Consider the following 16,123-nt stretch of genomic DNA (forward strand, 5'->3'; position numbering starts at 1 on the left):
GTCACACTCCATTCCCTTGTTCATTAATATTATTTATAAAGTATATATATAATAAATCATAGAGCTGTACTATGCCCCTTGTTGTCTGTGCCGTCTACTCCTCCTGTACACAACATTATGCCTCCATTTAACCAATAAATTGCAGCCATGACTGCGCTTAAACTACACACTGTAAAACGTGACATGATGTCATAACTCTGCAATGTTTACTTACAAACTATGAAAAATAACATTTATGTCATCGGTGTCAGTAGAAATGTTCACATTTCAGACTACAAAAATTCCACTTACAACTAGAGAAAACATGTTGCGGTAAGTTTGAGATGTTTTTTTGTTTTGGCTGCGCATATGCTAACATCAGCCCTGTTACATCATTAAGTGACTGTAAAATGTGTATCTTTTGTAGTACATGCTGTTCTCTCTCTCTCTCGCTCTCTCACTCTCTCACTCTCACATATACACACACATGCCACCAACTAAAGTTGTAGTGTAAGTACTATTAAAAAAAGTACTAAATAACTCAGTTACTCGGTAATTAAAAATTACTCTAAAGTAACAGTACTCCTACTTGAGTACAATGTTTAGCTATCCTATCCAAATATGCTGCAGCTTACTGTATTTGTGACCTTAAAAGTTAAAGTACCAATGACTGTCACACACTGCATTTGACCCATCACCCTTGTTCACCCCCTATTTAGTACAAGCAGTAAAGAAAATGTTTACAATTAAAGATATGATTTAAAAAGTCTGTAATAAAGCTGTCAATGTAAAGACTGGTTTATTAGAGTAATTATGGTACTTGTGAAAATGTGAACAAATGAGCAGGGTTCTTGAGCAGTTGGATTTAGGTCTGGGCTTTCTGGTTGTTGTTATTGCACAAGTCTGTCTGGATCCGCCTGTTGGCCTCGACCATGACCTGGCAGGCCTTCTTGTGTTTGGGCCACTGCTTCACCTGACATTCTCTACAAACAACACATGGACGTCATTGAAAAACTGGAACTAGTGGTACTGGCACTGTGTCTGAGGTGTGCTCACCTGTGACAGTACCACTCCTCTTGACATCGAGAGCATCTCTTGGCCGCTGCTTTTCCGCAGCATCCACACTTTGGCTTGTCAGGGAGTAGACTCTCCATTACGTCCAGATTGTACGTCTGAGCCAGCCTGGATCAACAGTTCCTTTTATAACTTACAGTACTTTATCGTTTCAGGCTCTTTTAGCAGTGCTACCTCCGAGCTTGGTGTCTCAGGTCCTCTTCAGAGGCGCTGAACGTTTCCTTGACTTGATACTTGGCTATTGCCTTCCACTTGCCTGCATTTTCCTTCACGATACGGTTCCACATTTCAGGCACCTACACATGATCGAAACAACAGTATATAGTAGGTCTATTTCATGACATCTAATACAAGAAAATAGGTAGTCATCGAATAATATGTTGTTGCTTGTGCATCTTACGTAGTACATTATCGATTGATTGATTTATCCACATAAGAGGAACAAAACAATAACTGTTACTGTTAGAGCCATTTACTCTTTCTATCCGTCAAAGTCATGACGTCACTAAAGGGGTTGGCTCAAGGCCAAGTGCCAGTCTACTTAGGGAGGGGCTGGGATCTTGCTCAGGTGTTGCTGAGTGGAGGCGCAACAGTTTTTGACTGTGCCAGGCTTTGATTTGTTTGCTCCCGTTTATTTTTCGGTTTTGTTACAAAGTAAGTTTGATTTATGTGGCTGTATGTTAATAAATATTTTTGTTAAACATGGACACAATTCTGGACATCAATTATTAGCCAGCCGCACACGTCTAAACTAGCTTCAGTTTTATCCGGCAACCAGTAGCAGTAATAGTTTAGGACTTTACCGCTACAGTCACTATGATATTATGGCGGGTTAAATGGGGAAAAAAGGAGACAACTACATCTTTAATAATAAATAATAATAATAATAAATAAATAAGTGAAAGTGTCATTAATTAATGTAATATAGAATTATAATCATGTAGTTAAGTACTTGTTTATTTAAACATTTAATATATTTCAATAATTACTTATTATTATTGTATAATTTAATATTTCACAATTTAATTATTTCATGAATTATTTAATCAATGATTTAACTCCATAGCTCTCTGTCTCTGGCATCCTTCCATCTACGATAGACGATGGTGGTGTAGCTCCAAACAGGTATTAAAAACGAGATCGTCGTGAATGGCTGAGGGCGGAAGGAATTAGCACAATGGAGTGCCGTCTGCTGAGCATTTCTTTTGGCGGTCATGAGGGCTTCCAGCGTGTTGGGGTTTGGCGTTAGCTTATAGTTGATAAGAGCTTGTCTCTTTCTCTGTCACTGGTTCCAATTCCTCAGATTATACATCGTACCAGTCTGAGTTTTTGTGCTCCTTCTTTCCGTAGACAACAATGGCCGAGTTGTACACAGCGTCTCGAAGATGAGACCATCATGACTTCCTTGGCGAAAGATTCTTTGAATAGTTCCCCGAACTGTTGGGTCTTCTGTGTCTCAATCTGCACTATGCTAACTGCATGTTAAAATCACACTGTTGAGTTGTTTCCTTCTAGTGATAACTAGATCGAGCTGATGCCAGTAGCCAGAACGTGGTTGTCTCCAGGACACTTGGTGGATATCCTTACATTTGAAGAAAGTATTGGTAACACACAGTTTGTGGAAGCAGCATAGTTCAAGTAGCCTTTAACCATTTTCTTTACAGTTCCCTCGTCCATGAGTACCAAGGCAGTCTGGCTATGCTTCATAATGTCTACCAACTCTGACGTTGAAGTCGCCTAGCAAGTAGAGACTATCAGTGTTGGGAATCCTGTCTGTCACTCCAGTCAGTGCTTTATAGAACCAATCTTTTTCCTCAGGAGATGAGGTAGAGTTGGTGCTATCTGGGCTATTCCAGTATTTGTTGACAGACGAAGGGCCAGTATATTCTCAGAGCTAAATGGCGGGATCTCAATTGATGCAACCAATTTGTTTTTTTTACTGCAAACCCAACCCCGTAATGCCTAGGTTCACTTTGGGATTTACCCTGCCAAAAGAAAGTGTAATTAGCTTCTTGATTGCTGCCACTTTCAGCTAATCTTGTTTCTTAGAGAAATGTAATGTCGATGATCAGACGGTTTAGTTCTTTGTCAATGATTGTTGACTTGGGCTAGACTGGTGTTGACATTGGTTATTATATAGCCCAGGACACATGATCCTGACATTAAAGTTTTCAATTCGAAGAGCTGGAGTCTTCTTTTTGAATGTAGTATGTTTTTTGTTAGGTGCACACAATTCAGCCCGCTTTTCAAGATGGTTATCTGGTCTACGCACCTAGTGGAGCAGGCAGGCAGTGGATTTATGTTACTGTTTATTTTATTAACCTGTTGTCATGTTTGGGTCGCATGTCTGTGAAGCTTTTGTTCCCTGGTACGCGAAAAGACTGCTAGGAAGCAGCGTGCAGGTAAGACAGGCAAAATACAAAAACAGTGCGCCACAAGGAAGCATGCGTGGAGCTCACGGCAAACTTGGCATTGCATGAATGACAAGAAAAAAGGGAGTAGTGTGGAGTTAGCCTAACAAACTAACAGTAGCAGAGACTGTAACAAACGTAACTGTCCTCAAGGAAGATAAAAAATCCTGCAAGGACTGGCAGGGTCAGATGGACATATAAAGAGTGATTAGTTGTGGACAGGTAGGAACACAAATCATAACACAGGGAAAGGTGAGGACAACAGCGCTTGGTGAGTGGTTACGTCAACGCAGCACAACACACACAGGAAGGAGAAAACAAAATAGGAGCGCTCTACAAGAACTAAACACTAACATAAGCAATATATACAACAAACACAACACAGAAAATTACCGAGAGGGACCGGTCATGACACCTGTGACACAGTGCAGCTCTTCACTACAATAACAATCAATACATTGAACAAGTGATTGCTAAGAATTCTGTCAAATAGAATGTTAAGTATATTAATCAACCAAGAGGGGCGCTGTTGGTTAACAATTTACTGTCCGAAAAAGTCAAACATCCTTCCGCTGAGTTAAATTGAGCAATTGCATTAACATAAAATGAAACAGGTGTTCAGAACTTTCCAAGAGAGATTCTCCCATTCAATTAAGAATAGTATTTACAAGTATATTAATTTGGGTGAACACACAACACTGCAAACAACAATAAACACAATTATTTGATAATATTAATTATTTCTGTCTTATGGTTGTCCAAGTCTACCTGATCATGTGTCCAAATGTACCTAATCATGTGTCCAGATGCATCTAATCGTGTGTCCAGGTGTACCTAATCGTGTGTCCAGGTGTACCTAATCATGTTTCCAAGTGTTTCTAATCATGTGTTCGTGTGTATCTAATTGTGTCCAGGTGTACCTAATCAGGTGTCCAGATGTACTGAATCATGTGTATCTAATTGTGAGTCCAGGTGTACTTAATCTTGTGTCCAGGTGTACCTTATCATGAGGGCAGGTATACCTAATTATGAGTCTAGCTGTCCCTAATCCTGTGACCAAGTGTACCTAGTCATATGTCCTCGTGTACCTAATCATATGTCCATGTGTACCTTTATCCGGGTGTACTTAATTGTGTGTTCAGGTGTACCTATTCATGTGTCCAGGTGTACCTAATCATGAGGCCAAGTATACCTAAATATGAGTATAGGTGTACATAATCCTGTGTCCAAGGGTACTTAATCGTATGTCCATGTGTACTTAATCATATGTCCAGGTGTACCTAATCATTTGTCCAGGTTTACCTGTTCTAGAAGAAAACTCTTCTTTGGAGGTTCAGCTTCTGTCACTGCAAGATGAGCCAAGAAGCGCTGAAGCTCCACCAAGTTTGGAAGTTGGTCAACCAAAACTTCTGTCAGGAAGCTGCGCAGCTGTCATACATCATCATTATCATCATCATCATCCCAAACATTCACACAAATGCATGAAGAAAGTGTGAGAAGGTGATGAAGAAATATGAAGAGGAAGTGAATGAGTAAATTTGTCATAAGAAATGTCTTGGTCTAAACAATTATAGCATGTTTTTTTTTATACTGTACTAATTTACTCTAAGGTATTAATATACTAATGTACTGTATTGTACAATCCCTGGAAAAAAAAAACAATATAATCAGCAGACTTGGAGGATGATTATTTAGTTGTTTAATTTTGTAGAAATAAAAGAGACACAAAACTATAGTCATTTCAAAAGGCAAAATTTCTGGCATTTAGAAACACTAAAATACTGTAAATAAAAAAATTAATAATTGTGATAGTAACAGTTTAATTGTCAGATCAAGAAGAATGAAAAAACATGGAATCACTCAATTCTAAAGAAAAAAAGATGGAATAATCAAAACAAAGAAAAAAACACTACTAGTACTTTGTTGAACCACCTCAAACAGTACTCTTCATCAATCTTGCACCAACTTTCTTTGATTGCTGTTGTCAAATCAGCTTTGCAGGTTGCAGTCTTGTCATGGGCTATTTTTGTCAATTTCCACCACAGACTTTACATTGGATTGAGATCGAGAGGAGCCAGATGAGGTGGTTCGGGCATCTGGTCAGGATGCCACCCGAACGCCTGCCTAGGAAGGTGTTTCGGGCACATCCGACCGGTAGGAGGCCACGGGGAAGACCCAGGACACGCTGGGAAGACTATCTCTCCCGGCTGGCCTGGGAACGCCTCAGGATCCCCCGGGAGGAGCTGGACGAAGTGGCTGGGGAGAGGGAAGTCTGGGCTTCCCTGCTTAAGCTGCTGCCCCCGCGACCCGACCTCGGATAAGCGGAAGAAGATGGATGGATGGATGGACTTTACATTGGATTGAGATTTGGACTATTTACAGGCTATGACATTAACCATGTGTACCTTTCTTTAAGGAAGGTTTTTAATGAACATCCTCCAAGTCTGGTGATTCCATCATTTTTGCAAGGGGTTGTAGTATACTGAGGTGTATTGTACTAATATATTGCAAAGTACTTAATGTACTACTGTTTTTTCCACTGACCTTCAAAAGCTGACTCTTATTAAAAGTGTTGAAGTCATATTTTCTTTGGCAGTCTTCCTTCAGCAACAGATTGTAAAGTGAAAGCCACACCTGTCCTTCCACTTTTGTCATCTTCACTCGGTCCTCCACTGGAATCGTCTCCCATTTCCCGTTCATATACTTTTCTACTTCACCTACAGAGGGCAGTAGTCGGCGTGAAAGCAAGTGAAGCAGCGCTCATTTTGTAGCACAAGAAGAAAAAAAAGTGTAGTTTGAGGTTGACCTGATCTGCAGCGAGTCCATGGACAAATCTCCAACAGGCGCACCAGTAGACACGGCACGTTGTGTGTGCACAGCATGCGGTTTATGGCACTGATACTGTACATCAACACATTTCATTCATTAATGACTGGCATAAAATCAGAGAAACAAATATTACTTCTACCAAGCAATGTGGTTTTATTATTTGGAAATGGGGGATAAATCACCAAAATGATTCCCGGGCGCGGCCACCGCTGCTGCTCACTGCTCCCCTCACCTCCCAGGGGGTGATCAAGGGTGATGGGTCAAATGCAGAGAATAATTTCGCCACACCTAGAGTGTGTGTGTGACAATCATTGGTACTTTAACTTTAACTTTAACTTTTTACAAAGGGCAGTGTTTGTCCCGTGCACTTTTTAATGTCCAAAAATAATGTAACGCTATTGAATGGAGGCGAGTCAAACACTTGTGCCAGGCGCAAAACCACCGCTCAGAGAAAAACATGTCCATTTCGATCGCCCACAAGCTCATTAAATTGGCTTTTTAAGGTTGCCTTCCTTCTTGCCAGCTGGCCAATCAGTGGTCAGATGCGCTTAAGAGCCAGTCATGATCGTTCATAGGAGATTTAAACTGGTGAGTGAGATCATAAACTTAAGTTTAAAGTACAATATATATAGGGACAAGAGCAGGACCATCGAGAGATTTATACAGTTTGTAAAATGTCAATAAAAAAAATGACAGGGTGCTTATATAAATATACACACACACATATATATATATATATATATATATATATGTATGTATATATATATATATATATATATATATATATATATATATATATATATATATATATATACGAACCCCGTTTCCATATGAGTTGGGAAATTGTGTTAGATGTAAATATAAACGGAATACAATGATTTGCAAATCATTTTCAACCCATATTCAGTTGAATATGCTACAAAGACAACATATTTGATGTTCAAACTGATAAAAACATTTTTTTTTGCAAATAATCATTAACTTTAGAATTTGATGTCAGCAACACGTGACAAAGAAGTTGGGAAAGGTGGCAATAAATACTGATAAAGTTGAGGAATGCTCATCAAACACTTATTAGGAACATCCCACAGGTGAACAGGCAAATTGGGAACACTTTAAGAAAAACCTTTCTCAACCAGCTATTGCAAGGAATTTAGGGATTTCACCATCTACGGTCCGTAATATCAGGGTCGCCGAAAAGGGGGGGTAAAGGAGACGGATTCTAGGGGCCCATGATGGAGGGGGGCCCAGAGAGGCCCCTAATGATGATGAAATTATAATACAGAAAAAATAATGACACTGTGTTGGGGGCCTTGTAAAGATTATTTTCATGGGGCCCAAAATCCCTAGCGGCGCCCCTGCGTAATATCAAAGGGTTCAGAGAATCTGGAGGAATCACTGCACGTAAGCAGCTAAGCCCGTGACCTTTGATCCCTCAGGCTGTACTGCATCAACAAGCGACATCAGTGTGTAAAGGATATCACCACATGGGCTCAGGAACACTTCAGAAACCCACTGTCAGTAACTACAGTTGGTTGCTACATCTGTAAGTGCAAGTTAAAACTCTCCTATGCAAGGCGAAAACCGTTTATCAACAACATCCAGAAACGCCGTCGGCTTCGCTGGGCCTGAGCTCATCTAAGATGGACTGATACAAAGTGGAAAAGTGTTCTGTGGTCTGACGAGTCCACATTTCAAATTGTTTTTGGAAACTGTGGACGTCGTGTCCTCCGGACCAAAGAGGAAAAGAACCATCCGGATTGTTATAGGCGCAAAGTTGAAAAGCCAGCATCTGTGATGGTATGGGGGTGTATTAGTGCCCAAGACATGGGTAACTTACACATCTGTGAAGGCGCCATTAATGCTGAAAGGTACATACAGGTTTTGGAGCAACATATGTTGCCATCCAAGCAACGTTACCATGGACGCCCCTGCTTATTTCAGCAAGACAATGCCAAGCCACGTGTTACATCAACGTGGCTTCATAGTAAAAGAGTGCGAGTACTAGACTGGCCTGCCTGTAGTCCAGACCTGTCTCCCATTGAAAATGTGTGGCGCATTATGAAGCCTAAAATACCACAACGGAGACCACCGGACTGTTGAACAACTTAAGCTGTACATCAAGCAAGAATGGGAAAGAATTCCACCTGAGAAGCTTAAAAAATGTGTCTCCTCTGTTCCCAAACGTTTACTGAGTGTTGTTAAAAGGAAAGGCCATGTAACACAGTGGTGAACATGCCCTTTCCCAACTACTTTGGCACGTGTTGCAGCCATGAAATTCTAAGTTCATTATTATTTGCAACAAAAAAAATAAAGTTTATGAGTTTGAACATCAAATATCTTGTCTTTGTAGTGCATTAAATTGAATATGGGTTGAAAAGGATTTGCAAATCATTGTATTCCGTTTATATTTACATCTAACACAATTTCCCAACTCATATGGAAACGGGGTTTGTATATATATATATATATATATATATATATATATATATATATATATATATATATATATATATATATATATATATATACAAACCCCGTATACCTGTATACATCAAAGTATATATATATATACACATTAAAAAACAAAACATTTAAATAATATAATGCATTTGATCTTTATTGAATAGGGACAAAGAAGTACGGTAATGTATAAATATAATAGTTTTTTCATGTTAGCGGCTTTATACATTGAATAAATGAGTAGGTGACAGATGCTAATGCTAATGCTAAACACCCACCTGTCAGTGTTGTCAGTGATGTATCGCAGCACAGACAGAGCCTTCAACGAGATGTCAAACTCGAGCTCAGCAGCCTGAATCTGCAACTCCTGGAAAATAAGAAAAGGCTCATCAAGACCATCCCATTATTGTATTTGCTTTATTATTATTTTACCTCTTTGGAACACAGAAGCGCCTCGCCGGACGCGTTGTTGTGCGTCTTACGAGTTACGTTGCCATCTTTGCTGGTGTTGGCGGCCAGCGGGATGAGCTTGCGGTGGCAGTAATCCACCAGGTCGAGAATGGCGTCATCAGCGGCCTCGCAAGATTCCTACACAAGACAGAAAATGTCCTTTAAAGGCCGCAATTACGCTGCAGCTGACGCCTGTGACGGTGACAGGTGATCAGGCAGTGAGCCTCTGCACTCACCTTATGAAACATGATGGTCTCCAGCAGGTTGATGATGGTGGCTTCATAGTGGATCTGCCACGAAGACACACACATACTAGACAGATTACTCGACAGACATATGGTAAGTAGCGGGGGGGTGTATATTGTAGCGTCCCGGAAGAGATAGTGCTGCAAGGGGTTCTGGGTATTTGTTCTGTTGTGTTACGGTGCGGATGTTCCCCCGAAATGTGCTTGTCATTCTTGTTTGGTGTGGGTTCACAGTGTGGTGCATATTTGTAACAGTGTTAAAGTTGTTTATATGGCCACCCTCAGTGTGACCTGTATGGCTGTTGATCAAGTATGCCTTGCATTCACTTATGTGTGTATAGGCCGTAGATATTATGTGTCTGGGCCGGCATGCTGTTTGTATGAAGGAAAAGCGGACGTGACGACAGATTGTAGAGGACGCTAAAGGCAGTGCCTTTAAGGCACGCCCCCAATATTGTTGTCCGGGTGGAAATCGGGAGAAATTCGGGAGAATGGTTGCCCCGGGAGATTTTCGGGAGGGGCACTGAAATTCGGGAGTCTCCCGGGAAAATCGGGAGGGTTGACAAGTATGCATTAGGTTAGCATATTCACTGGCGAAGAAAAAAGTGATCAAAATTTCAACTCTCACGTCTGTAACTACTGACGAATAGTTAGCAGGGCTGCAGGCTTTATTTTAGGATGTGTAGAGAAGCCTTCTGTTTTTTCCTTCATATTTTAGTTACAAGGGTGAGTTTGAGACGTCAGAAAACACCTACAAATGCGTGTTTTCCAGATTTATGACAAGTTGCTGATCCACTCACCACCATGTAAAGAGGAAATGTGTTCTTGGGGGTGAAATCCTGCAGTTGGCATAAGATAGGGAATATTCTTTGCTTCCATACTTCAGTCAGGATCATCTCATGGACCAGGACTGGAATCTGCAAAGGAGGAAAGACAACATTTTAAGTTTGTTACATTGTCGAGAGAGTCCAATACTAACATTTCCTACAAACAATTGCCTTTCAAGGGATCCAAGGATGCTTGACAGCATACACTATATTGTCAAAAGTATTTGGCCACCTGCCTTGACTCACATATGAACTTGAAGTGCCATCCCATTCCTAATCCATAGGGTTCAATATGATGTCGGTCCACCTTTTGCAGCTATTACAGCTTCAATGATGTCGGTCCACCTTTTGCAGCTATTACAGCTTCAACTCTTCTGGGAAGGCTGTCCACAAGGTTGCGGAGTGTGTTTATAGAAATCTTCGACCATTCTTCCAAAAGTGCATTGGTGAGGTCACACACTGATGTGGGTCGAGAAGGCCTAGCTCTCAGTCTCCGTTCTAACTCATCCCAAATGTGTTCTATCGGGTTCAGGTCAGGACTCTGTGCAGGCCAGTCAAGTTCATCCACATCAGACTCTGTCACCCATAGCTGTGTCCCAATTTAGGGTCTGCATCCTTTGAAAGACCCGGCCTATGCCGCCTCAGAATGCTGGACCTTCGGAGGCACCTCCTAAGGATGCGTCACCCATTGTTAAATGGGACAGTCTAGCATTCGGAGGATACTTACATTTGAAAGTGTATTTGCTGCCGGTGCCGCTGCCGCTGCTTGTATTTGCTGCCATCGTCAAAAAGATCCGGGTTGAACAAAGGCGCACAAAGCATCTTGGGATATGGTAGGCCACGAAGGATAGTCGCGGTGCATCCTCAGAATATAGGGAAAAGGAGGGCGCATTCGTCGGCTGCATTTGGAGGAGCCTTCGAATTTTAATGAATTGGTACAGCCTCCGCGCAGCGTTGTGACGTAAGCGGCCTTCAAATTCGCCCTACAAAGGATGCAGACCCTGAATTGGGACACAGCTCATGTCTTTATGGACCTTGCTTGTCATGTTGGAAGGGGCCCGCTCCAAACTGTTCCCACAAGGTTGGGAGCATGAAATTGTCCAAAATGTTTTGGTATCCTGGAGCATTCAAAGTTCCTTTCACTGGAACTAAGAGGCCAAGCCCAACTCCTGAAAAACAAACCCACACCATAATTCCTCCTCCACCAAATATCACACTCGACATAATCCAGTCCAAAATGTAACGTTCTCCTGGCAACCTCCAAACCCAGACTCGTCCATCAGATTGCCTGATGGAAAAGCGTGATTCATAACTCCAGAGAACGCGTCTCCACTGCTCTAGAGTCCAGTGGCGATGTGCTTTACACCACTGCATCTGACACTTTGCATTGGACTTGGTGATGTATGGCTTAGATGCAGCTGCTCGGCCATGGAAACCCATTCCATGAAGCTCTCTGCGTACTGTACGTGGGCTAATTGGAAGGTCACATGAAGTTTGGAGCTCTGTAGCAACTGACTGTGCATAAAGTCGGCGACCTCTTTGCACTATGCGCTTCAGAATCCGCTGACCCCTCTCTGTCAGTTTATGTGGCCTACCACTTCGTGGCTGAGTTGCTGTTGTTCCCAAACTCTTCCATTTTCTTATAATAAAGCAGACAGTTGACTTTGGAATATTTAGGAGCGAGGAAATTTCACAAAAGGATTTGTTGCACAAATTTTCCTTGCCCTTATGTGGACTCTGTACCGAGGATGTCGTTGTGGCTTGTGCAGCCCTTTGAGACACTTGTGATTTAGGGCTATATAAATAAACATTGATTGATTGATTGATTGACAGGTGGCATCCTATGACAGTTACACGCTGGAAATCACAGAGTTCCTGAGAGCGGCCAATTCTTTCACAGATGTTTGTAGAAACAGTCTCCATGCCTAAGTGCTTGATTTTATACACCTGTGGCCAGGCCGAGTAATTAGGACACCTGATTCTGATCATTTGGATGGGTGGCCAATTACTTTTGGCAATATAGTGTATTACAGAGTTAATTTAAATAACAACAACTTCTAAAAGGGTGTCGATCCCACTTTTAAATTGTTCAAATTGAGTGAGCAATTATTTTTCTCAGCCAAAAGCAAACAAAGCATCCAGTCAGGTTGCTGTCATTATGATGTCATCCTTCATATGTGCAAAATATGCAGATCTTTATGATATACTAGGATGTATCGTCGCTCATATGTGTGTAATGTGAGACTTGCTACGATAGACTGAGAAAAAGCAAACCTACTCAGCTGGTTGTGTAATAAGTAGCATGATGTCACCTTTGCAAAAGTCACCAGCATGTCTTTGATGAACTCGTCATGCACGGCAGAAGCACTCAGTATTGCTTGCATGTTGAGTTTTTCAATGTGCTCATGTTGTCTGAACCACCTGCAAAAACATCAAATAAGCTTTAGATTAGGGACGTCAAACATGCGAGATGAGTTTACTAAGTGTAAAATTGAGCTGCATTTTAAATTAAAGAAACTGTTGTTCCAAATGTGTCCACTGGAAGTCGCAATAGCAATTCTGTTAGGCAAGCAAATGGTTCACACCGGGGCGAGCAAGTACACCAAGCAAGAGGTACATGCTAAAGCGGAAAACAAACAGGTGTAAAATAAAAATTGGTAACCCAAATATAAAAGCTGCATGAGACAGCACATTGATATAGTTCTGTGAAAATAATTGTCTTCTGTGCAAACGTAAAGAAAGTGAACAGGGTGTGATTTACTGCAACACTGTCAGTCTGTTAAGTTTTTTGTTTGTTAAAATTGTTCACACATTGCAGAGCTTTAATTTCCCTAGCAATACACAGTGATGCCTAGAAGACAGGGAGTAACTCAACCCTCTGGAATAGTTTCTACCTCAGTTTGTATAGTTTGTTGAGTTCGCACAGGATTATAATATAATGTTATGTATATTTGCACAAAGTATCGGATCAATATAGCCGATATAACAGACTGAATTTGACTCAGTATCTGATCAGAAAGACAATCCATGGTATCGCACATCACACACAGAAACATCACAAATGACTACAGTACAATAAGTGCACTAATGTACTTTCTTCAGCACTTTTGACCTTTATTTTCAAATCATATCGCGTTTATTTCTATTTACCTGTAAACGAATGTTTAAAACGATATATTGATCAACTGCTGCTTGCCACAAGTTACGCTAGCTTAATTTGCAATCAATTCATTCATTCATTCATTTTTTATTTATCTCCTTCATTGCATCTTTGATCAATAGACAATTAAACCTCAGCAACTAAACACACATTTACACAGCAATGCCTGAGAAAGAACAGGATGAAGAAAATCTTATATTTTCCTGCCCCCTTCTACATAATACGTAGTCTTACTTAATGGATAGCATACACACCAAACAAATACATCCAAATATAATGAAAACAAACAGAAAACACACAAAAAACACAACAAGTGTTTCATTAAGTACAAACCGAACAAAAAAAGTAATATAAAGTTAAAGTTAAAGTTAAAGTTAAAGTACCAATGATTGTCACACACACACTAGGTGTGGCGAAATTATTCTCTGCATTTGACCCATCACCCTTGATCACCCCCTGGGAGGTGAGGGGAGCAGTGGGCAGCAGCAGTGGCTGCGCCCGGGAATCATTTTGGTGATTTAACCCCCAATTCCAACCCTTGATGCTGAGTGCCAAGCAGGGAGGCAATGGGTTCCATTTTTATAGTCTTTGGTATGACTCGGCCGGGGTTTGAACTCACAACCTACTGATCTCAGGGCGGACACTCTAACCACTAGGCCACTGAGTATGATGGGATGATAAAAAACAAATACAAAACCAGACAAAAAAATAACTAAAATAATTAGAGATGTCCGATAATATCGGCCGATAAATGCGTAAAAAAATGTAATATCGGAAATTATCGGTATCGGGTTTTTTTATTATCGGTATCGGTTTTTATTTTTTATTTTTATTTTTATTAAATCAACATAAAAAACACAAGATACACTTACAATTAGTGCACTAACCCAAAAAACCTTCCTCCCCCATTTGCACTCAGTCACACTCATTCACACAAAAGGGTTGTTTCTTTCTGTTATTAATATTCTGGTTCCTACATTATATATCAATATATATCAATACAGTCTGCAAGGGATACAGTCCGTAAGCACACATGAGCGTGCTGCTGGTCCACTTATAGTACTAACCTTTAACAGTTAATTTTACTAATTTTCATTAATTACTAGTTTCAATGTAACTGTTTTTGTATTGTTTTACTTTCTTTTTTATTCAAGAAAATGTTTTTAATTTATTTATCTTATTTTATTTTATTAATTATTTTTTTTAAAGTACCTTTTCTTCACCATACCTGGTTGTCCCAATTAGGCATAATAATGTGTTAATTCGGGCAGCACGGTGGAAGAGGGGTTAGTGCATATGCCTCACAATACGAAGGTCCTGAGTAGTCGGGGGTTCAATCCCGGGCTCGGGATCTTTCTGTGTGGAGTTTGCATGTTCTCCCCGTGACTGCGTGGGTTCCCTCCGGGTACTCTGGCTTCCTCCCACCTCCAAAAACATGCACCTGGGGATAGGTTGATTGGCAACACTAAAATTGGTCCGAGTGTGTGAATGTGAGTGTGAATGTTGTCTGTCTATCTGTGTTGGCCCTGCGATGAGTTGGCGACTTGTCCAGGGTGTACCCCGCCTTCCGCCCGATTGTAGCTGAGATAGGCTCCAGCGCCCCCCGCGACCCGAAGGGAATAAGCGGTAGAAAATGGATGGAATGTGTTAATTCCACGACTGTATATCGGTTGATATCGGTATCGGTTGATATCGGTATCGGTAATTAAAGAGTTGGACACTATCGGAATATCGGATATCGGCAAAAAGCCATTATCGGACATCCCTAAAAATAATAAATATAAAGCAAAATGTAAACACTTATCGCTAATCGTTAGCTATGAGCTTCTTACCTCGTCGATCCCACGTCTTTGAGAGAAAGTATCTCTAAACTTTCGACAAAAGCCTCTGCCTCCACTGGTAAAAGTACCGAACCTTCCATATTCTGTACCGGTAACGAGTTTACGGTGATGAATGAACAACAGTCGAGCCCAAGTTGTTGTTACTCGGCGGTCGTCATGGCAGCAGCATGCCGACCGAGTGCAGTACCTAGAATTCGTCACTAAGAGGCGCTACATCATAAAGAGCTGGTCTCACATTAGGACTCTAGATTAGGTACCAATATTTGGGCAGGCAACGGAAACCCAAAATGTTGGAAGAGCCATATTGGACCAAAAATACAAAAAACTAATATATCTGGAGCTGCAAAAAAATTAAAGCCTTTTATAAGTATTATAATGAAGTCAACACATGATATAAGTGTCTTTATTAGCTATATTAGCCTACTATCAAAATGACTATGTGTCGCAAATCTTTGTTGACATAAATGTTGAAATGTAATATTTAAAACAGAGGCTTTTCAGAGGGTGAGATAACTCCTGGAAATTACTGGTTCAGAATGGCCAAAAGTATAGATGTGTAAATGGGTTATACTTGTATAGCGCTTTTCTACCTTCAAGGTACTCAAAGCGCTTTGACACTATTTCCACATTCACCCATTCACACACACATTCACACACTGATGGCGGGAACTGCCATGCATGGCGCTAACCACAACCCATCAGGAGCAAGGGTGAAGTGTCTTGCTCAAGGACACAACGGACATGATGAAGTTGTTAGAAGGTGGGGATTGAACCAGGAACTCTCAGGTTGCTGGCACGGCCACTCTCCCAACCGCGCCACGCCGTCCCCATGTGTGTGTCCAAG

General features: G+C 41.0%; 1 protein-coding gene and 1 long non-coding RNA gene across 2 annotated transcripts; one reads left to right on the forward strand and one right to left on the reverse strand.

Moving 5' to 3' along the window:
- Positions 1 to 732: 732 nt before the first annotated feature.
- Positions 733 to 15,430, reverse strand: zmynd10 (zinc finger, MYND-type containing 10). The gene is made up of 12 exons (XM_061932353.1): positions 15,271 to 15,430; positions 12,591 to 12,699; positions 10,252 to 10,368; positions 9,443 to 9,496; positions 9,189 to 9,344; positions 9,035 to 9,123; positions 6,271 to 6,365; positions 6,009 to 6,181; positions 4,767 to 4,892; positions 1,228 to 1,349; positions 1,036 to 1,161; positions 733 to 962 (listed from the first exon to the last, which is right to left on the reverse strand). The coding sequence occupies exons 1-12, from the start codon at positions 15,357 to 15,359 to the stop codon at positions 845 to 847; spliced, it is 1,374 nt and encodes a 457-aa protein (XP_061788337.1). The 5' UTR covers positions 15,360 to 15,430; the 3' UTR covers positions 733 to 844.
- On the forward strand, positions 3,241 to 6,007 carry LOC133578161 (uncharacterized). Its single transcript, XR_009811820.1, has 3 exons — positions 3,241 to 3,455; positions 4,761 to 4,964; positions 5,510 to 6,007. It is a non-coding gene; the product is annotated as an uncharacterized lncRNA (long non-coding RNA).
- Positions 15,431 to 16,123: the final 693 nt, after the last annotated feature.

The sequence above is a fragment of the Nerophis lumbriciformis genome, linkage group LG38, assembly GCF_033978685.3.
Source record: "Nerophis lumbriciformis linkage group LG38, RoL_Nlum_v2.1, whole genome shotgun sequence".
Taxonomy (NCBI): domain Eukaryota; kingdom Metazoa; phylum Chordata; class Actinopteri; order Syngnathiformes; family Syngnathidae; genus Nerophis; species Nerophis lumbriciformis.